The 22,682-nt window shown below is 40.9% G+C and overlaps 2 protein-coding genes across 5 annotated transcripts; one reads left to right on the top strand and one right to left on the bottom strand.

The window, feature by feature from the left end:
- The first annotated feature begins 566 nt into the window (after positions 1–566).
- On the top strand, positions 567–6,087 carry LOC122396909 (serine/threonine-protein phosphatase PP1-beta catalytic subunit). Of its 2 annotated transcripts, XM_043395669.1 has the most exons (6): positions 598–679; positions 1,161–1,232; positions 3,699–4,186; positions 5,028–5,126; positions 5,245–5,484; positions 5,555–6,087. In XM_043395669.1, the coding sequence occupies exons 1-6, from the start codon at positions 628–630 to the stop codon at positions 5,660–5,662; spliced, it is 1,059 nt and encodes a 352-aa protein (XP_043251604.1). In that variant the 5' UTR covers positions 598–627; the 3' UTR covers positions 5,663–6,087. The 2 variants fall into 2 exon arrangements, with proteins under 2 accessions (XP_043251605.1, XP_043251604.1); XM_043395670.1 differs by lacking the exon at positions 1,161–1,232 and having other exon boundaries at positions 567–679.
- A 2,202-nt stretch (positions 6,088–8,289) lies between these two features.
- On the bottom strand, positions 8,290–21,379 carry LOC122396911. Of its 3 annotated transcripts, none has more exons than XM_043395672.1 (8): positions 21,223–21,379; positions 16,784–16,920; positions 16,216–16,369; positions 15,871–15,959; positions 11,009–11,152; positions 10,086–10,340; positions 9,148–9,238; positions 8,290–8,394 (listed from the first exon to the last, which is right to left on the bottom strand). In XM_043395672.1, the coding sequence occupies exons 2-7, from the start codon at positions 16,881–16,883 to the stop codon at positions 9,156–9,158; spliced, it is 825 nt and encodes a 274-aa protein (XP_043251607.1). In that variant the 5' UTR covers positions 16,884–16,920; positions 21,223–21,379; the 3' UTR covers positions 8,290–8,394; positions 9,148–9,155. The 3 variants fall into 3 exon arrangements, with proteins under 3 accessions (XP_043251607.1, XP_043251609.1, XP_043251610.1); XM_043395674.1 differs by lacking the exon at positions 21,223–21,379 and adding an exon at positions 21,004–21,182; XM_043395675.1 differs by lacking the exon at positions 9,148–9,238.
- Between the last annotated feature and the right edge of the window lie 1,303 nt (positions 21,380–22,682).

Genomic DNA, 22,682 nt, shown 5'->3' with positions numbered 1-22,682 from the left:
CAATATTTATGTTAGAACGCAATCGTATCTTGTTTCAAACAAAATTATTTATTAATTCACAAACTTAACAATATCAGCGATATACAATACGTTTTCACGATGTATAAATTGTAACACTTCATTATTTGTTATTATCAAAAGGAAATAAACTTTACATTATACAAAACCGTATTTCTATTTACACGAGGAATATTAATACTAATAGAAATTACTAAAATAGAAATACAGTTTTATTTGAATCGATTTATTCTTAACTTGACAATGGAAATAAAGCTAAAATAAATTGTGCATTAGAAGTGGGTAAAATATGGGGAAAAAAACCATTTGGTAAACCGTTAACTTGAAAAATCTGTTTTATGTTTTACAGTTAGGTGCCAAGGAATGAGTTAACGAATGAGAAATAACGAATCAGAGCATGAGTATCGTAAATACTTGAATTTAAATTTTTTTCCCCCCGTCTTTGGTTTGTCATAATCTTTCTCATATTTATATAGGACCGGCAGTCGATAACAGCGCACATATACATGCACTTACAATACATGTACATATATGCATACATAGTAAATGCGTATACAAACGTCTCATCTAACTACAAACATCGGGTCAGTCAGTCAGTGGCAAGAAAAAATGGCGGATGTCGAGTTGAACGTCGACAACCTGATAGAAAGATTGTTGGAAGGTACGTGATAAAAAGAGAGCCTCGATGAAAAGAAAGCGTGTAATTGTTTACGGGAATCTTGTCTTCGATTTGGTGTACGGTTAATCGGAAGTTTTTCCAAAGTATTCTGCGAAAATTGCTCGATACGAAGTCGGTGCCGCGTACATCGAGCATATACGTTTCGTTTTAGCCAAAGGAAGGAATTAAGTCGTGCGCGATCTACTTTACGACGTTTAATGTCTGTGTTTTTTTTTTATAAATCTGCAAAACGGTTTTTCTTGATTTTCCTTGCTCATTGGAAGTTTGTTTTACTCGTGAATCGTCGATTAAAAGAAAAAAGAAAAAAACAAATATCGATCTTTCAGTGTTGCAGTCGTAATTCGTACATACCAGTTGTCCACGGATTTATCCCCTACTTTTCTTTATTTTCTCACAAGGCAAAACTATTTCTTTTTGTTTGTTCTCTTTCTCATGCTACGTGTCGGAACTCTGCGCGGTAAAGTATACCACACGCAGAAAGACCAGGTTCAGAAGAAAGCCAAGCTAAAAGATATTTTCTCGTCGGATTTTGTCGGTACGCAACAAGGAAACCATCCCACGTAGTTTTCTTTACGTTTTTTAGTTGCGTCTTTTCCTGCCTCAACGTCGTGAGTGATCGCTCGCTATCGTTTTGCTTATGATATACAATATACAATGAAGTAGAAGTTAGTTATAGCGTTGTGGCACCTGCAACATCAGACTTCACCCCAAGATATCATCTTTGTTCTAAGTTGATTTTCCTCATCGTACCGCTGATGTTCCCCTTAGCTTTTCTGGTTTTATTGCACCTCGATCATATTTTTCACAGTTTTCTACAAATTCTTTGTATTAAGATTACAAATTTTTAAAGTTAGATGTCCAGGAAAGCGTTTGGTATCTGTGTTTGTAAAGCAATAACTATTGAAACAACATGTTGTATTTATGCAAGGGATATAACTCTTAATGATTCAGTTTGCACGGAATATATTGCTTGAATGCAAATTTGTTTAATTGCATGCCCCGTACGATATTCGTCAGTGTTGATTTATGAGTTAGCTTCTTTTTTACAAGAAACACTGTGCATATGCTTCTTTATCACCTTTTATTAATAAATGAGCCATCTTTTACGAGAATTAGATAATATTCTCTTTCAAGATCTCATAGCACAACTTGAATGTACCTTGGTTAATATGTCGTTGGTTTTAATGTGTATACCCTAAAGTATGTAATTGTATATTCATTCAATTAATAAATGTACATTACAACACTGACTTTATCCAACATATTTGTTAGCGATGCCTTGTTTGTCTTGCAAGTATTACAAATAAACACAAAGCGTTCGCTATCTTTACGCAGACAGACTTAATTAATATGTACAAGTCATTGTTCTATTAGACATTTCGTTGAAAATACATTATAATTAGAACGAAGATGTTAAACGCTTGATGAAGCCATAAATTATTTTCTAACGAAACGAACTGATCGTTTCTGCACGCGTTGCAGAATCGTCGTTTACGTGTTTTCGTGAAATGTTTCCTGCAAAATACGTATTTGTACGCAAATTGATAAGATTATTGAAATAAATCGTGTAACGTATCGCGAGTAGAGAGACCGGTCCAAACTATCTATCGCGCGTCTGATCAAATATAACCACCGACGATAATTACGGATTTTCTTCATTTTTCTGTATCGTTCGCCCTATTTCCATAAATAACCGTAATATTTATAGAAATCGTTTCTGACGTTTTGGTGTTTACGAATTTTGGTATCTTTGTTTCCATTAATCATGGAGCTTTGATACTCGTTGATGTGACCTTGCCGATATGCAGTTTTCCAATAACCATCATCGGCCCAGTTTAACCGCACTGTGAATTCCTTCATAGCTATAAATAATCCACAGTGACACTAGTACAAGGTTCTGGAGAGTTATCTGCACGCGAAATTGTTTCGTTTCTTATTTGGTGGCTTCGGATTCCATTCGACTAGACATATTCTCTTAAGCCTGTTTTCCGAATACCACGATCAGGCGATTACATAAATAAAACTGGGCTCTAAGCTTTTGTTTTCGAGTGTATTCCGTAGGTTTATGTTCGTACGGCGCATTATTCGAACTCATATAGCCACTTAATCCCTTCGAAGCATTATAACTACAGTGTACGGCAAGCTTTCGTATTCCCGATTATTGCATCAAGAGAAAACCTATATTACGTAGCTGGATGTTGTTTTATTATCGAATCGCCTGTCTTATTCGTTTTTTTTCCCGCGAGAATAATTTCGCAGAAAAGAACAAAATACGTGTTGTCTAGCATTTACATATTTTCGAACGTTTTCTAAACAAATCCTTCTTCCAACTATTGGGAACGTGTACGTGTCGACGACATCTGATACTAGGTCGATGCACATGAAACGTCGCTTCTTTTTCCTCGAATAGAAGACGAATTTAGCGTTAAGATTATTTCTCCAAAACTGCACCCGGTCCGTACGTGCAAGATTCGTCTCTGAAAGCCGCGACAAATATTATTTATATCACGCGCCGGCGATCGTCAATCAAGTATCATCTAGCTTACGTTATTATATCACAAAGCTTAGATTTCAAGAGAACGACACTTCATATGCACCAACCTATCGTATAAGTAATGAATCTCGTCGCTCGAGATGAAAATGCCAAGTCCGAGTAAACGATTTCAACCGCGTTCGAGGTCGTTTCGTCAGAGACCGTTTTCGCTTTTCGGTGGCCTTGAACGGCGAAAATCGTTTGCTCCGACCCGACAAACCCCCCCAACATATCAGATAGTATTACATGCAACGAGAACCCAAACAGGAGGACACGAGAATTCGTGGAATCCGTGTAATCGTATTACCCTTGCTCCCTTGAAACGGTTCTCGGCAAGTCAGACACCTTCATATGCTCCAGCGTAGAATTATGCTCGATGTACCTGTGAAACAAATCTCACCAAAGCCTCGCGTTCGTCGCGGCGCCGAGTACGAAATGTATTTAAATGTGGAAATTTTTGTGGTGCAGTCAGAGGAAGCCGGCCAGGGAAGACCGTGTTAATGTCAGAGGGCGAGGTGCGCGGCCTTTGCCTCAAGTCACGGGAGATTTTCCTACAACAGCCGATCCTTTTGGAATTGGAGGCGCCACTTAAGATCTGCGGCGATATTCACGGACAATACCACGATCTGTTACGATTGTTCGAATACGGCGGTTTCCCGCCAGAGGCGAACTATCTGTTTCTCGGAGATTACGTCGATCGGGGCAAACAGTCGTTGGAGACGATATGCTTGCTCCTAGCGTATAAGATCAAATACCCGGAAAATTTCTTCCTGTTGCGCGGGAATCACGAGTGCGCAAGCATAAACAGGATATACGGGTTCTACGACGAGTGCAAGAGACGGTACAACATCAAATTATGGAAAACGTTCACGGATTGTTTTAATTGTTTGCCGATCGCCGCGATCGTTGACGAAAAGATATTCTGTTGCCACGGTGGACTCAGTCCGGATCTGCAGGTGATACAATATGTTATTATTATTCGCCGAGTATCGTTCTTGAAACCTTTCAGAATAAAATTTTCGATAATTGTTCCTTCGTTTCTCGAAATACAAAACATTTTCCTGTTCCATTTCTTTTTTAACGATTTATAATATTCGATGCAGGATCGAGTTTTTCAAATGGAAAGCGGAACTACCGTTGTTGCATTTACAAAGTATGAATTAACATTTTATTCCTAGAAGTTTTTCGAAACGATCTCTACTATATTCATATTTAAAATTCCTACTATTTTTAATGTTATATTTTTAGAATATATTAAAGAGCCAGTATAAATAATTTTATAATGTTATAATGAATTAAATGCGTTACTATTACAAATAATACAAACAAAGTGTTTATTAGTAATGATAGTCATGTAGATACAGAATGTTTTTTATACAATGTTCTTCACTATGTTCTTGGAAGCTATTACAAAAAGTAGAGTCCTGTTATTCTTGTTCCAAGGAAAGGCCAGCTATTAGTATCGTGTAGCTTCATAAAGGGTTCCAACTAGCATTAATGAAAGAAATTTAAAAACAGACACAACCTCGAATTATTGATTTTCTATTTATACTTTAAGGAGGAAGAGAGTAAAAGTTCAGGCTGTGTTTATCTTTAACGGAGAATTAATATCTTTGTGGATAGAAATATTGATTTTTTATTATCCGACTTGTTTATGCCCAAAGGAGGGATTCATTTTTGCCTCTGTTAGAAATCCTCAATGAAAAGCTCTTCTTCTTCTCTCCGATGAGAATAATAATGAAAAATTATCCTATAACATAATTATATGTATATGAATATCTTTAATGTTTTCCATAGAACATGGAACAAATCAGAAGAATTATGCGGCCGACCGATGTACCTGATACTGGCCTTCTCTGTGACTTGTTATGGTCAGATCCGGATAAGGAGGTCCAGGTACGAAATTTTATTATCCTATGGGATTGTTTATTAGTCGATTTAGTGCAAGTATTATTGCTATTTCGTATAGTATCGAATCGAGGGTCGTACCATGGACTTGTTCTTTATGTTGTAGGGCTGGGGAGAGAATGATAGAGGTGTTTCGTTCACGTTCGGTCCGGACGTAGTATCCAAGTTCTTAAATCGTCACGATATGGATTTAATATGTAGAGCGCATCAGGTTGTCGAGGATGGTTACGAATTTTTCGCGAAACGCCAATTGGTCACTTTGTTTTCCGCGCCGAATTATTGCGGAGAATTTGACAACGCCGGTGGAATGATGAGCGTCGATGAAACCCTAATGTGCAGTTTTCAGGTAGAGTTTCCGATCGTACTGTATACCGCGTGGATATTAAATGTTTATTCACCCCTATTTCCGGGCGCAGATATTGAAACCAGCGGAGAAGAAAGCAAAGTATCAGTTTGTAGCAGTGAATACAGGCCAGGGCACGAGACCATCTACACCACAGAGGAATCCAGTGAAAAAGAAATGACAGCCTCGCGTTCAGTTTTTAACATCAACGCCGTTAGTGGATGCTCTTGTGTTAGGTAAACTGATTTGGCATTTAAGGAAACTTATCATTAATTTCAATAAATGGAACCTAATATTAAACATAACATTAAGGGAATTTAAACTAATAGACAAGAAAATTTATATTAACGAGTAATGTTTAAGAGCATAATGTTGTAAAATACGCTCTACCACTACCAGCAGTTACACCGGGAAATGAATAAGAAAACAATGGGTGAGATATTATAGTGCTGTTTGATCGTCAGAAATTATTTGTGATCGTCAAAGACTTTAAAACGCAGTTTTAACTTTATTTTTTTTTTTTTTTTGCGTATGATTTTAATGTAGATATTTTAGTATATAATTATGTTGACTGATTAGTAATTAAAAAAAAAAAAATTAATCGTATATTCGTAGAAACCTACCCGAGTGTGCTTGCTACGGAACGTTTTAAAAAACAGCTCTGAAATTTACCAATACTTTTCTTGAGTATTAATTTTCGTGTTTCAGCATGAAGACGTCAAGAGAAGTGTGTTAGATTACCTCTTCCTTGATTACATTTTAATAAGATAAGTAATATAATAATTACGAGTGACACTTTTTTTTTCATTAACTCGATCAAGGATCATTTCTGTATTTTCTGGGAATTATTTACCCGCACCTTCCAGATGCAGGTGATCCTTTACGCCATTTGCGATTTAAAGGAAATTTTCGAGAATCTCGTTTGACTATTTATTGCTTCCATGTTAAATGTTCAGTGTAATTATTAGAGTTGCTGATTATTCCTAATATTCCTCTTACTATTATTCTCATCGCTTTTGCAGCTAATTTAATTACTATCGTTTAACAATACGCGCTGCGTCGTCATGTACATAGATATTTCTTTCATTTCGATCCATAACTTTTCTTCTTCGTTATGTCGTGCCTATGCAGATTTAAAATATCTTAGTTCACAGTATTCTAAAAATATTTACAGCACGTTCCAAGGTTTGTTGTAGAAATGTTACGAGTGTTTAGTCTCCGAGAAGAAAAATGGTGGAGAGAAACAGAGAACCAGTATTTTTAAGGTGATGTCTCTATGCAGATAATTATGCCTTTATTCGAAGGATATATGCACGTATAAAAGCGAGATTAACGGATATGAAAATTCTCTAAGATGCAAAATATACTTATTAAGGGATTGTTTCTAAGAGGAAGAATCTCGGTCGCTGAAAGATAAATAAGACTCGGATGATTGTCATTTCTGAGAACTTAATATTTCACTTTCAGATGTTTTGTCGTTTCGCTTCTCTGGATATAGTTTGAATTTTTAGATTTTTATTTTACCGTTCGATTTGGACAAAGCCATACGCAGCATTTAATTCGTAACATTTGCTTGAATAGTGTAGCTGTTACGTATCTTCTATATTTTCTTCGTGCATTTCTTTAAAGTCTTTCCATTAAATATTACGTATTTTTTTCACGACGAGTTGTCCAGATATAAAAGCAGAGTGCATAATTGAAAATTACGTGTATAGAAAGTATTAGAGACGATTAAAATACCGACGTGTATAGAGAATAAGTATTTAAAAAGATTTATCAAGAGCGTATATATGGAACGATACACTATTTAAGAAGAAAAAAAACTAAAATTATATTAGATGGAGTTACCCAATGCCAGAATACACTTTGTTCCGGAAATGAGAAAGCATCAACAGTCGCGTATTATCTGAAAGTGAAATAATCTACTTCGATGCATCGTTAGGCGATAAAGTGATCGGCGATAGTTTGTTTATAAATGTTTGTAATTTATGTTTACCGAAAACGTTGTTTAAGCGGCGAAGACAGAATCACTTTCTTTCTATTTGGTAAACATTTATCGATTTATTATACGATGATTATTAGATATTGTTAATGTATTCGACGTGGTTATAATCATTTCAAGTATTTATACCCCTTTTTAGCAACTTCGAAATGTCACGTTTTAGCCGAATTTGACGGCCATCTTCCCCTCCACGCTCCAGCTTGTCATTCCTCCCCGCGATATAAGTTTAATTGTAAAAGAAGCGGTTGTGATCCCTCGATATACGTTTTGCCCGAAAACTCCGAAATTATATACACACACACACACACACAGATATATTTGTGAAAGGCTGAACGGTCGTGATTCGATGATGTTTCATGGAATAGTAAATGAATATGAAGTACCGGAAATAACGAATCTCGAATCTCGACGGCGCACGCCTATGCAATGACATCCTAAAGATGTAAAACTTTCAGATAATAAACATGCATATTGTTGTACAAACCTGTTCTCTCGGCTGGTGTTCGATCCCAGATATCACGTTGCTCCGTACGGACAACAATGTGTGAGAGAATGAGTGTGATAAGATGCATGATGATTAGGTCGAAGAAAGGAACATCGTGTAGTAAAATTTGGGCAGTGTTTATTTTATTCGTAGACAGAACGAACGTATAGTACAATAAACCATGGTGTCGAGAATTGTTAATAAATAAAACTCCGTGGACGACGGGTACGCACTGTGAGAAACAAAAGACAGAGATTCAGACAATAGGTGCCGAACGGTTGTTTGGGATACGATGCGAATACTCTTTCATATCTTTTTTTTGTTTTTTTTTTCTTTCTTTTTTCGTGGTTTTATTTGGCTTTTTTTCATCGCTTCTTTTCGTATCACGCGTTCCATGCGGGGCGACACAGTCATCAGTAGGCGTGAGCTGTAAAAAAGACCGATCGATGGATCAGGCACAGAAATCATTCCGTTCGACGAGAATAACGATAAGATGCAATAACAATTAGAGTACGTTTGGGCTGGGCTGGGGAGAGAGAGAGAATGAATGATGTCTCGAGTAACATCCAAAGCTCGTGTTAAGTTCGAACACAGTCTGCAAACACAAACTATCGACGAAGCAGAGCTCTTGCAGAGAAGTGGGTGGATGGGACTTAGTAAAATTTAGGGAGTATCTGTTTACAGGGGACAATTCGACTCTCTCGTCGATATGTACACGTGTATATACATATTAGTCAAGTAAAAATGTACATAGAGGAGTATATTTCGAGTAAACAGACCTATTAGAGGGGACGTTGCGAGTACAGGCACGTAAGTCACGTAGAAAATACAGACAGTTGTGCGACACTGTTTTAAAAACACAATTCTTTTCTTTGTTTTTTGTAATTTGATGATATAATGTGTTTCGTATCGTAACGAATATGATTTATGATTGCACGATGACACGATTAGGGTCGACGGTTGTTCTTGTTCGTTCAAACCGAGATACCTTTGTTCTCTTATTAATGATTGTTACGTTTAGCTGCGTGTTAATTATACAAGTAAATCTTCGTCGTAGCCAGAAATATGTACAGCGACGACGTCACCGTCCGTTTCGATTAATATTTGTTCACTTTATTAACGAGTAAAGGGGTGAGGGGGACAAAAAACACTTGGCCACATTTTTAATTTTATCGCTCACTTTGTTTCTTAATATGTGGTACGTTTATTGTACCACGGGCTGGTAAAGTGAAATCGTGGAACTGGCTTCGAATAATAGTAGTATAACGATCCTGAAATGTAACAGACATATTCGTGTTCTATATCATTTACTTTCGATGGTGAATTTTCGTTTATCTTTTCTTTTTTTACTCGACGCGAAACGACTTAGCGGATGGCTTCGTATCGACGCGAAGCCCGTTTTGTCGAGTCAGCGACATTGTTCCAACTTAGTCAAGTTTACCGATTCGATCGAATAAAAGCCGTACGATACATTTTTACTAAATTAATAATATACTTGTCGATTCGTATCGTGCAACTTTTAAACGCCTTTAGCGTCGATGTACGAATTAATATAGTCATCTCGAAACGTCGTTCGCGTCCAAGCTCAACCGGTTGATCAGTTTGGCTCGACGATCGAGTTTGGCGCGAGTCGTCTCGAATTTTACGGATCGTTCGAAAGAACAACAATATCTGCGCGCGAGCCAGCCAGTAAACAAACGGTTCAGATAATGCCAAATCGTAATTTTTTCGGCATTACGCAACGGAAAGTACGCGAACAAATTTCGAGCGAAGGATATCTCAAAATAATCGTGAAATTTGTAACGAATTGTTCCGCGACAAATACCGATCGCGCGTTTCATATTTTTCGCGTAAAATGATGAATGACTGGTGAAAAAGAAACCTCTCGCGTTCGTTCTTTTTCTAATCGCAACTTTGCAATTTTCGTTATGTTTTTGAGTTGAGAAAAGATTCCCTGATCCCCTGTTTTTCACCTTATATTTATTTTTTCTTTTCTGGCCAACAGCTTCGCTCTTCATTTGAGAAAACGATGCAGAGGCAGGGATGCGATTTTGCCAGACGAAGAGCGACGATGTTTAGTCGAAACGTCCGGTTAATGATAGAAGAAAGTTTACGTACCGAAAGGCCTGATTGGATGTCGGCTCCATAGGTAGCAACGCTTTACAGGACTGAGGTAACTGTCTCTCAGATAGAACGGCGTGGATCTTTGAGCATAGCTCGGGATATAAGGAGCGTAGCTCGGGTACCACCATGGGTCTCTGGTAAAGGCACTGATCGGCATCATTGGCGATGGTTCAAGAAGGTCGAACAAGGGCTTCTTTCGAAGCAACGTAGAGAAAGACGGTAAGAAATCGTTATCGAATAACAAGTTACCTGAAATTAAACAGCATCGTCAATAATAAATTACCAAAACCTTCACGCGTTTAACCCTTTGCGCTCCGAGAACCTTCCACAAAAGTTTATCGGTGCTTTTGTAATTTCGTTTATTTAGTTTGCGATACTATCGATGGAGCGCAGAGGGTTAATTTTATTATCTTGAATTGTCATTTGCAGTAACAACTGTCACCAAAGTTATATTCATTGTTAGAATTAGAAGATTTATAGGATATCGCGTTACCGAAAGCTTCAACGCAAGAAGCCAAGTATCCCGTATGGAAATAGATACTTTGCATTTAATTTAATAATAGAGGGATCACTATGACATTTATAGTTCGCCTGATGTCATCAATGAGGGGAACTTCCTTTATAAAACCGGAATTACGATAATGAGTTTCACAAAGATTTTTAATTAAGACTGTTGGACAACTTCCTCTAGGTTCACAGATCACCGCCAGAAACTCAACACTAAGTACTCTTAATTAAATTCTTTTAATCACGATTCGATTTGGCAGAAAAATGGTTTAAAAACGGAATAAAAGTTTCGAGCAAACACAGTTCACTTTTTGACTGTTCTTTTAAACGAGAAACCGATTAGAAGTTGAAACATTTTTGTAGGATATCCGTCGAGAAGCGAAAACACCTCAACGAGGAGGGATACTCACCGTGGATGTCGAACAGTCGTTTCGTACTGAGCGGAGGGCTTATATGCCGAGACAGCAAAGGCGTTTTGCTCGGATACATTTTGTCGATGTCTGCCAAGCGGTTCAGATGATCGGTCCAAGCTTTCTCAGGGTCGAACGGTCTCGCTGTATCGTGATATTTATGGCAATGAAACAAAAATTCGTGGCAACGAAACAAGCATCCCCACCGATCAACACTCCCGAACCTTGCGAACCCGACGCGAATCTTGCTTAAAATAATTAGAGGATCTCATGCATCGAAAGTGTTCATTGTGTAACTGACTTTTAGAAACGTTTGGATCATCGTGCATGGTTCGTTGTTCTCGGTGTCTATTTTCTATATCGTTGGGAAACTAGATCCTCCGTTATTCGATCATAAATATTCGCTGGTCGCCGGAGTTCGTGCAGGGATGCGTTACATACATATATGCAACGTCGAGAAATTATTACATATTTCTCCACGTTGCAGTTTTAAACAGCGGAACTTGTTTTCAAACGTTCGACCGTCGATTTTTCTTCCATCGAGGAACGTTTCAAAACACGTTCTTGCGATCTCGATCCGAAATACAAGCATTCGTTCTTTATAGAATTCTTCGAGCGAAAGAAGGACGCAGAAAATCTTTCTCTGATAAGAAAATATAACTTTAAGGCGAATATAATCGATCGACGATTGCGTCCTTCCTTTGGCGTCGCAGAGGATCCATATCGATCGCTAGGGTTCGATCCGATGCGCTACAAAAAACTAACAAGTCCACATAACAACATGTCACTAAACTATGGATTTCTCTCGTCCATTTGTTTTATGATTTTTTTTTTTCTCGATTAATCATTCTGTATACCATGATCTACAAATCTACGAACGATCACGACACCCGGTATGGAAAACCGTGCGTACCATCGGTTTCGTTTCTTCGCCGCGTTGGCCTGAATGTGCCGAATTAGATATTCCGTGCTCTATTTTCTCTGGTTTAGTGTTTTAGCTCGAAGCGCCTAGTTTACGAAAAACGAAAGTTATTCGCGTTAGCGAGTGCGTTTAATTTCTCGAGGATTCAAATTCTTAGATCAGCCTATAGTTTCATGCAACATTTATGGAAAGCTTTGACGAGAAGAAAATGAAAATAAACGCATAATCAGACACAGATACGGGTGTAACGGGTTAATCGGATCGCAAAGTGTTAGGGTGCAAAAGGGTTCTGTCCCTGTTTCGTGTAGTTGTCAGCCGTGCGTGTTCTTCCTACTTCATGAAGAAAAATAAAACAGACTTGGCCTTTGAAAGCTTAGCTTCGCGGAATTCTTTCCTTCGGGGGCAAAAGAAAAATGTCGACGCTCTCACCAAAATAACAGAGAAAGAGAAAAAAAATAAAGAAAAGTAACACGACGTCACGTGTAATTGTGGAGAAAAAGCATACTGACCTGAGTGGACCGAAAAATACTGCTTCAAAAAATGGTCCTCCCCCGACGGAGAGGCGAAGAAAAAAAGCTGCGACTTGGTTCAAAATTTCCGAAAAACTGCTCAATTTACTCGACTTTTTAGCCGCAACCGCCCAAACATTATTTCTGTTAATGATCAAAAAAGCTCGTGGCTACGAATTAAGGAAACTATAGATAGTCGTCGTTGTCGTCCGAGTGTCGATCCATCTTGCAAGTTCCGTTCGTAACGTGTTTCCCTACGCCATTGTGCTTTGTTTATCGCCCTATCAATTAGTATCGACAGGTTTCGTTATACAGGATGCCCCATAACAGAAACGATTAATGAATTAATGTAAAAAAAAAGCATAGAAATCGGTACGACGCGTTTTAGGGCAACCTGTATAATCGGATTACTTAAGCTAGTAGGGTTGAGGGTGAAGGGGGGGTGGTTTGGGTTTAAAAAAGAGTACATGCCATCTCCTGAAAAAGATAGAAATTTCTGGAACCGGTTGTAATTAATTGCACTGTCTGTCGTTTGTTAGTGGAAAGAATGCTCGATACTCGTGCACAGTATTATAAAAATTAGAGAGCGTGTATTAATGTTAGGGGCTATCGATTCTTCTGTATCGTCCTCGCGTCTCTTTTACTTATAAATATCGTAACTTTCTGTCTAACGAGAAATCGTGGAACAAAGGGAGACGAGCAACGACGGCGAACAGGAAAAATCGGTAGCAATAAAAATTAGAACGCGTAAGCGTCGAGAGAAAATTTCCAGCTTTTTCAAGTTTGGCGGCCATCGATGAGCTTTGATTTATTTCTTTCTTTGGGCTTCACGAATTACCGTCTCCCATTACTTGTCTCTCTTACTACAGCCTTCGTTCTCTTCGACTTTGAATAAATCTTTCGCCGTGCGTTCACGTTTCGTGTCAGGCGGTCCTTTTCTATTCACGAGATCTTTCGAAAACCATTCGTCCCATTCTGGCGATCGTCTTTCGATGCGTATCGAAGTGCTTATTTACTTGGGATCAAACTGCGACCTCCACCTCGGCTGCAAGAGTTAATTTTCCAAACAATTTTCGCAGTATCGGGGAAAAATCGTAGGCGAACACACGCTCACCCTCCAAAAAAAAACAAAATTAGGCTCGCTGGCGAAACGTTACGAAAAATATATCGCGATCGCGGGGAAAAAATCACAAAAAGTCTTTGGGGAAACGATTGCACAAAAAGTTTCACGATCACATGGAACAAAAATTGGTAAGATCCTCAAAAAACTCAAAGTCTTCACCAACACGGTCTTGTTTCTCGGTGCCATGTAAACTTTATTAAAAAATTCTATGTGTACAGTATACAGCAGCTTTCTTGTGCTTGTGAAACCACATCGTTGTTTATCCGTTGTGATTGGCCACTGTTTCTAGATGGCTTCGATCGCTATTCCTTCGTTCTGGTTCTTCGAACCTTGGAAAATCGGTATTTTCTCGACGATCGTCAAAAAACGATGTTGCGTGCGTGTTTGCTTGACTTTTTTTAACGAGGGAAATTAGTCACGTGCCAAGGATAATTGTTAGTTTGTTAAGACGTGTGTATGTTGCGAACGATATCAATTACTGTATACTTATCAAACCCGAATCATTGTGATATTGTTATTAACGTGAGACGTAGCAATTGTCAGGAATTAGTTTACAATGTAATAATTTAATAACATGAAAATCTATGATGAAGACTCATTAAGAGTATAATCACGGAATAGTTAATTGGATGAGCGTTAGATGGGGGCTGTAATTAGTAATCCTTTCTTCGTAAGCAATGACGAAGTCGTACGTGCGTGGTAAGCACGTTTCGCTCGTTTGTCTGCCAGTGTCGTATAATTTGTTGTCTCCTAAGGTCGCTCAAATCGACGACGCGATTGAGTAAATGCCACTTGTCGGGTCTAGTGCCTGGAAAGAACATTTAGAATCAGTTCTGCCCTCTCCTCCCCAAAAGAACAGGGTCAGCTTAGAGATTTCTGTCGATGACGGTGCATTTCCCGACGTAAAACCACGCACAGGACGACACGTACGTAAAGAACACGCGCGATAGTGATATCTGTGTGGTTGGTGAACGATGATCGATGATCCACGATGCTCGGAACCGTTTCGTCCGTCGTCTGATTCGTTGCTAGTCGTTCTAGTGCCTCTAACCATTGCTAGTTTCGTTCCTTTTCACTTTCGAGTCGTTCAAAGTCCTCGGAATTCGGAGACAGCAGGCCTTCCTTTCCAGTTTACGTTTGTCGATATTATTATAATAAATTATAGTTGACGTTTTTAACGAAACCGAGTAGCTTTTTTTATGCAGAGCGAAAAAAAAAGAATTGGAAATACTAGTTTTGCGTCGGTTACTCGTTGCAAGTTTAATTATTTATTTAAAAATAGGAATTACGATAATCGGTGGATTTATCAGTGTCGTCGAATTCGGTCTTTGGAAGGTGGAAGAGCGATTTATGTTCTTTGAATGGAGGACGCAATAGACAGATAAACGGGTTCGTCCGTTCGCAGAAGTGAGTCGCGAAGCAGACAAATCTTAGACATATTTAAACATATTATATATTTTTTATGTAGATGCATGTTCTTATATAGCGACATATACGTATAATAACTTAGATACAAAGATGTGTAGAGTAATAATTAGTGGTACACATATGGTATGGTATGAAGGTAGATTATTTATAATATGATTTCGAGTTTTGCTAAACATGGTCTGATTAAGTGCATACGCGTTTCACACACGTCGGAGGGGATGACACATAACAATAGAATCCCGGTTTCTGTTTAACTTTTTATTATTATTATTTTTCCTTTGTTTTTTAGTTACGATCGAGTGCAGGCAAAGGTGGAGGGTTTTAGGGTACGAGACGATCTCCTCCGAGTGGCGTTTCTGGCTTCTGAGAAAGGCCTCGGAGGGTCAGTTGCGAAAGCAGGGACATCGACACCTCCGACATAGCTGTCTTTTGCCTTTCCTTATATAGTTTTCTTTTTATCTTTTTATACTCTTTTTAAAATTTTCTTGTTCTCTTTCAACCAGAAGCCAAAAGCACCTGGTCACATTCAACAAAGAACATAATTAACCTAGGAAAAAACCCCGAGAACGAGCGGTTATATAGTATAATCGTTTCGATTAACAGTTACACAGTGACGATTGGTGATTTCGTTTCCGTTTCTCATGCGTTTCGTTCATTTCTCTTTGGTTTCGTTCTCACTCAGCCGTTACCGGTAAGAATCTGTCGTTCGTCTTTCTAGATGTATGCGTTACATTACGTCGAGCATCAAACTTTTCGTTTCGTTTCGCGCCTTCGATTTCTTTGCTCTCTTTTTTTTTTTATATTTTATTTCATTTTATTCTTATCTCAGACGTCGTTCACTCTCTTTTGGGACTTTTGCTCAGAGTTCTTTAGTACGTACCGGGAGTGAAGCGTTCTACAGGTTTGTATTGATGGGGGTAGATCTGCCTCGGTGAGTAACCGTAGATCTCACGGTGGACGGGCAGGTACCTTACAAAAAAAATGGTAACAGTTAACGACCAATCAAGACGTGGAAAAACCTGAAACCTTTTCTTTCGATTATGAGAATTACTCGAGGATCGATACCGAATTTTAGTGCACCATAAATTACACACCTGGAAACGTTTCAGAACACGATCAAGGGTTATGCATATTTTAATTTATTCTTTTCTAACCGGATTTTTTTTTTTAGGGTTGGAAAAACGCATGATACTGGACGAGGAAGTTGGCGATCGCGTTTACATACCTGTATCCAGGAACGTTGATGCGATCGGCTGCGTGAAGGGGATTTTCAAAGATAGATTTTCCAAAGGGCCACGAGGGGGACAGTTCAGGGTAATCCGAGCGGAAAATGCTGCGGGGCCTGTGCGTGTGTTCGGGAGCCCTCATGTCGTCGGTACCTGTTATACCGTAAACAAATTGTTTACTAATTATGGAACCTATTTCTACGATATAACGATACCGGTAAGTAATTCCGAACCAAAGATAACTACAGCGGGGAGCAGAAATACTCTGGTCCTCAAGGTTAAGCTCTAGTGGACTCGGGGTCAAGTTTACTCGCCGATGCCAATAGATCTGCGCTCTGGTATAGTATACCCATTTCGTTATTGCGTTCAGGGCCGTGATCAGCCACTTTGAACAAGAACACGTCCATTCCATTCTCGATAATAAATAAACGAATCACAAATATTGGTGCAAAGTTGTACAGGAAAAGAGATCTCTGCTAAACATACATATAACGAACTTGTTTATTTTCAGCGACACTGTGTGCCACGGTCCTGATCGCATTAACTTCCAATTGGAGAATAGAATACCTTTTAAGGCTCGGACATAACTCTGCCAGAATTTGGCTTTCCTTGTGATGGGCTCGTTGCGCCCGATCATGTCGAGGTTGCTTCTAAAGCGCGCGTCCATTTTACCGCTCTACTGAACTGTTAACCACACTCGTTCGCTGGAACAAACAAAACCGGACTACTGTAAGCACCCTCGAGCGAGTCTCGTATCATTTTCGCGACCAGAAGTTGTTTCAATTTCACCGAACGCGACGCGATTTCGTACTCTTGCTCCCGAGAAGGAAGATCGTTCATGGTACCGCTCTCTCTCTCCTCCGTTGATATCGATATTAATTTATCAAAGCTGTTAGAAAGTATAAGATCGTTAGGGGAAACTGGAAGATTGCCAACTGTGATGGAAAGTTCCAAGTATCGGTTCAAAAAATGGTATACAGAGTGCGATGGCACCGCGAATTGGACAGTTTTAGAGCATGTAACGCTAGGAGAGTGTCAACCGGCTAAAAATATAAGAATTATCGACGATTATCCGCAAAGGCGTTTGCTGGCGTCGCGTTCTTTTCTAAATATAGCGCGTGCATTTTTCACGGTCGATTTCTTCATCGTTCGCGCCGAAAATGATTTTTGGAATTCTGTACGTTTACCCCGTCCGAGAGAAATGGTTCTTTAATAATAAACGATAGTAAGTTCGGTCGAATATCAATGAGGCTGTCGATTGAATGAGACGCGCAAGCCTGAATTTGGTTCCCGCGTTGTGAAATTACTATCGTTCCGTTTTCGAATACCGAATAGTATTACGGGTATTACGATTGGCCGCGGCATTCCCCGGATCAGCCAATCGAGGACTGCGACACAAACAGGAGCATCGGCTTTTCTTTTTGTTGACGCAACGGCGCCGCTAATTTTAGCAAACGCGCGCACTTCATACTCGGCCTGGATCACCCGAACGCTTTCTGCGCGTATTCCTATTTCATTCTCGGCAAGACCGATCGAAGGTCATCCGCGTAAATTTGAAACGCGTGATAGAAATTAATCGACTCTTTTAAAATATTTATTCCCGGCGAACGCGTCCGTTTCCGGGTATCGGGCCGTAGATCTAGGAGTTACCAGGGATACAGACTTTGGTCGTTCGTTGGATTTGAGTAAAATAGCTTCAAAATTCGTTCGAAACAAATCTGAATGGGTCGATCGTAGAGTAACTGGCCGACATAATCGAAACGAGACCGTTCAAACGCGAGATAGCGACGAGAAAAAGGGAAAATAAGAAAGCTCGGTGGTCGCGAACGATGCCGCGTGACGTAAGAGTCCCGGATTCGCGGTCGCTAAATTTAGGCTGCCCGGGCCCCGGTCCGTTTTTAGTCGGAAACAGGTGGACATCCAACCAGCATAGCTCTCCGTCTGACTTTGACCGATTTTCACCAACTCCCATCGGAATGGGCTCCTTAATGCTTGCCGTCTTCGCGACAATGACCCATTAAACGACCGCGCTTTCCGATTAATGGGATTCTCTGTTTTAAAAATATCATTGATAGTTTCGGGGGATATTTAAATGGGTCACCCTGTGAATCCCCCAAACGGAGGCGCGCGTGTGTAATCTAGATGGTCTCTAAAAATAAGCGCGGCGCGGTCAAGCAAATCATCTGGGGCGTAGGTCCAAAAACTGAAATACGCCCCGACCGGCATAGCTTCTCATAGGCGCATAGTTTTCTGCGCGTTCCACTTGTATGCGTCATACGCGGTGCTCGACTAAGTTGCCAGTCGGTGCGAAAGAATCGAATATCCGAGACGTTCGCCAGACCTAACCCGACGAACACGTGGGCTCGCCTCGATGACAGGTGATAGCGATAGGTGCTCTTGCTCGTCCACCTGTCGCGTTTCGTTTTTCAATGCCAACGCTAATTCCGACGTTATTCGTTCCCGCGACATACTAAAAAAAATACATGGTCGTCAACTACGTGGACCAAGGTTACGAATACGTTTTCATTAAGATTTGCTTCGTATATGAGAACAGCAGCGTGTCGTGTTGGGGAATACCGGCTCGTGTCGAATACTTGACAGCGAACGGACGAATTCCCCGAGTGGTATGGTTGTTGAAGTTTTATAGCAGCCGCGCGCGTCTCGCGTGACTCGTTAAAGGGTTGCACGAGACCCGACACCACCTCAGAAACGAGGAAACTTTCGCGTATTGGCCTACACAGCGCCCCGGGAAACTTTAACCATCGACCGAGAAGACAACGAACACGACGCGTTGTGGCGAAACGCGAGGAAACGGTGTTACCGGAATATACCGGCTGCCTGGTTCCATCGAAACTTTGCTCTCGTACGGCTCTTGGGAAATCGATAGCAATCCGCTGACAAAGTTATCGAACTTTCCCTGGCAACTTTACGCACGTTCTCGATACTCGAAACGATTTAATTCCACGCTGTTCTTTCGACGACTGTACGCCCTTGACCGGAAACGAAACAAACCTTGCACGTTATTATCAAAGGTGCATAGGTGTTTCACTTGAGATTAGCATTGATAAAGCCACGCGTGGGAGGAAATGGATGGTAGTTCCATAACAAGGTCAAATAGACCATCGTCGATCCGTTCAAGTGCAGAGTCTATTTTATATTCGTTCCGTGTGTATAACATTCGATGGAATTGCCGCTGTTCTAATTCTCGAGATTTAAATACACAACGATCGTTAAACGGATACAAATGTTGCGTAGATCCGTCGAAAGGCGCGAAGTGGACGTCGGTTATAATTGTTTTGGTTCGGAATCAAAGTTCCGCTTGGCCCAAGAAAGTAGCCTTTTCGCGGCGTTATATTTAGCTGGATGTAGCCGAAAGTAGTGACGCCTTAATTCGGTCAGACGCGCAGTTTAGCTTGTCAAGCGGCGCGAGGCGCCTCTTGGCACTTGTGACGTACTCTACGATATTAAGAGAATGAGCAATCTGGAGCGTGTCTCTCTAGGTACTTGTAATTTTATACGCGCGTTGGCTGCCTGAAATGAAAAGAAGGACCGTCGGCGTCATCGTTTGCCTTACTACTTAAATCTCTATAGATCGCCCGTACGCAAGATCTTTCGCGCACGATATCGGTGTGGATCTAAAGTAGCCACGGATACGCGTATTTGATTTTGATAGACGTAATTTTGGCATTTTTCCATCGAATTGTATCGCGAAGATCGAATGTTCCTTACGTAAAACCGATTTAATTAACGGGTGAAAAGTAGTTCACGCGAGATGGCGCTAACGATCGGCGAAAAGGTGTTTGGCGATTCAGCCGTGGAAAGGGAGCGGCTATAAGAGACGCAACGGACTTGGCGGCACTCGTGCTCCCAGGACTATTTTTAACCGGCGATATAAGTACTCCGCGGCGCGTTACGTAACAGCCAAACAAATCGCTGCCAATTATTATAAACAATAGGGCCGGTTTTGATTGGCAACGGACTCGACCGTGTCCAGGTTTTCGAGCAGCTCGGTGACACGCGCCGGTCATCCCTCGTCTGCCTTGAATTGGTATGCGAGCGGAGCGAAACCGAGACGCGGGACGCGCCAACTATTGCGAGCGCGCCTCCACGAAATTAGAACGATGATAAATCGATCTCGATCACCGCCCGTCAACCGGTCACTTCACACTCGTCGGATCTACGAGTCTCACTGTTCCGTTATTTCGTGTATTTCAGCCTTTGCTTTTCGACCGATCTTAAAAGTTGCGTCACACAACGGCGGGAAGCAGGATCGGGGAAGGGTAGTTGTTAGAAGTGGGTAAAAAAAAACAGCAAACACGGAGACAACGACGATCGTGTTTCGATTGCGTTTCGAGTTTTCCCAACAGCGCAACATTGAAATTACGATCGTTTTCGTCTCGCGGAACAACAACGAGCGCCGGGCAGGCTCACACTGCAATTAGTTAATCGTCGAGCGGTTAGTAGCATCAATTAGTGTCTAAAAATACTCGCAAATGGTGTGGGCGAGCGAGACGATAGGCATCCGGGGCTGGGTGTCTCGGTGAACGAAAACAGCTCAGTCTCTCTGGGTTAATGGAGGAGGTAATTCCTAGCGAGTACACGCAAAGGACAAGCAGAACGATATATAGAACCACGTCCAGTCAGGCGTTCTCCTCTTTCGTTCGGTTCACTTGTCGCACAAACTGAGAGCGGTATAATGCGAACGTGACGATGGATCCCCTCGATCTTCCCTCTCGCGTAAAAAAGGACCGTCCCTTGGAGTCTTCGACCTTGAGTGTCGCACTCACGTCCCAATACCGTTATCCCTCTCCGGGTATCTACGGTTTCTCGATCTCTCTATGTCTCTCTCTTCGTGGGTGGCACAGGGGGTCGCCGATCGGTTTCAAAGAGACTTACGTTTCGACGAGCAAAGTAACAAATAGAGAAAAAAATAGGAAGAAAAGAAAAATGTATGCGAGAAACTCGAGCTTTAGACCGGTGGTCGATGGAAGTTTAGCTCTTTTTACCTAAGTATTTCGGACGACCGTTCGGTTCGGAGATTGGACCTTAGACTGGGCGGCTGCCGCCAAAAGTGTGGACTAGTATACCGGACGTCGGTACGGTGGCGCCGACCAGCGGCGAGTTTCCGCGATCAGCCACGCGACATTTATGGCACAACCCCCGCCAACGGAACGCGATTGGTCGGAACCTTCCTCTTTCCCTGACTACGTTCTGCTTCTTTCCAACTCGGCGATATCATCACGGTCGCTACTTTGCACGCCCACGCGTCCCTTCTTCCTTCCGACACTTTTTTCATCGATTCGTAATTCCGCGGAATTTCGCCCCCGAATCACGATCTTGAACATCGGAGTCAAGGACGTCGAGGGACGCGGAGGAATCCTCGTTAATTAACCCCTCGTTCTCCGTTCTCCGGTACCAAAGCACGAAATTACGCTTGCACGAGTCCCACGAACGTCCTCAATCTAGCCACAAGTAGATCGAGTATGGAATTGGACGCTTTGATCCCTTAAAATTTAGGGTGCTTCCTAAACATACGTTTTTAAATCATAGACGATCGAGTGTAGTAACGAACGTCTGATCATCGAACCAGTATTCCACTTAAGCGCCAATTTACGCGCCTACTTTGTCCATGTAGAAATTAACTGAGAATCACAAGCGATAATGCAAATACTTCTAATTATTATTCTATATATTCCTAGACTCGCGATATAATTAGCCGTAAATAAATCGACATTGTATCTAGCGATCATGAGACATTGATTCGATCGTAAACAAGCTAGTAAACAATCGAAACATTTGATCGTGAATCAGTTTCTAATTAAACGGTACTCATCATTACTACGATCTTACTCCACGCTCTTGAAACCATAATTATAGCACGGCCTTATCGGGAGAAAGACTATTCGCTGAATTTAGAAGTCTCGTTGTCTTTATACACCGGATGAATCATTAACGTGGCGTCATTCCGAGAATCGCAACCGGAATTGAATTGGAAAATATAGTGCGCGACGCAGTACAGGAAGTCTTGCTAATATTGGCAAGCTGCTCTCCCTCGATTAATCAGCGTTCTTTAAACAAAACTCGACGTAGGACGTTTTTCAATTTCTCCCTGGACACGCAAGATCATTTGTTCTATTTTTAAGCGTCTCTCGAGTCGCTGTCCAACGGATTCCGCGACATTATTTTCCTCCTCGCTTGTTAAAAAAAATAATAATAATAGACGTTTCGAAAACTGACGGAAGTCGAATACTTTTCCCTCCATCGTCGCGAGGCTCGTGTCTTAACCGCGAGCCATACCTAAATGGTGACGACCATCAAGCCAAATTGACATTGGCAGTATCCGATGTTCCGGTCCTTGAGGAGAGGCCTTCTCCAAGGCTGTGAGCATGTATATTTGTCGCGAAAATGTCATTGCTCGTGCAAGCCCTGCACGAAATATAATGTTTACTTTCGAACGAAATTTTTA

This window comes from Colletes gigas, unplaced genomic scaffold, assembly GCF_013123115.1.
Source record: "Colletes gigas isolate AHSC1104 unplaced genomic scaffold, ASM1312311v1 Colletes_gigas_Sc00008, whole genome shotgun sequence".
Lineage (NCBI taxonomy): Eukaryota > Metazoa > Arthropoda > Insecta > Hymenoptera > Colletidae > Colletes > Colletes gigas.
The sequence above is the reverse complement of the archived record's forward strand: the minus strand, read 5'-3'. Positions and strand labels throughout refer to the sequence as shown.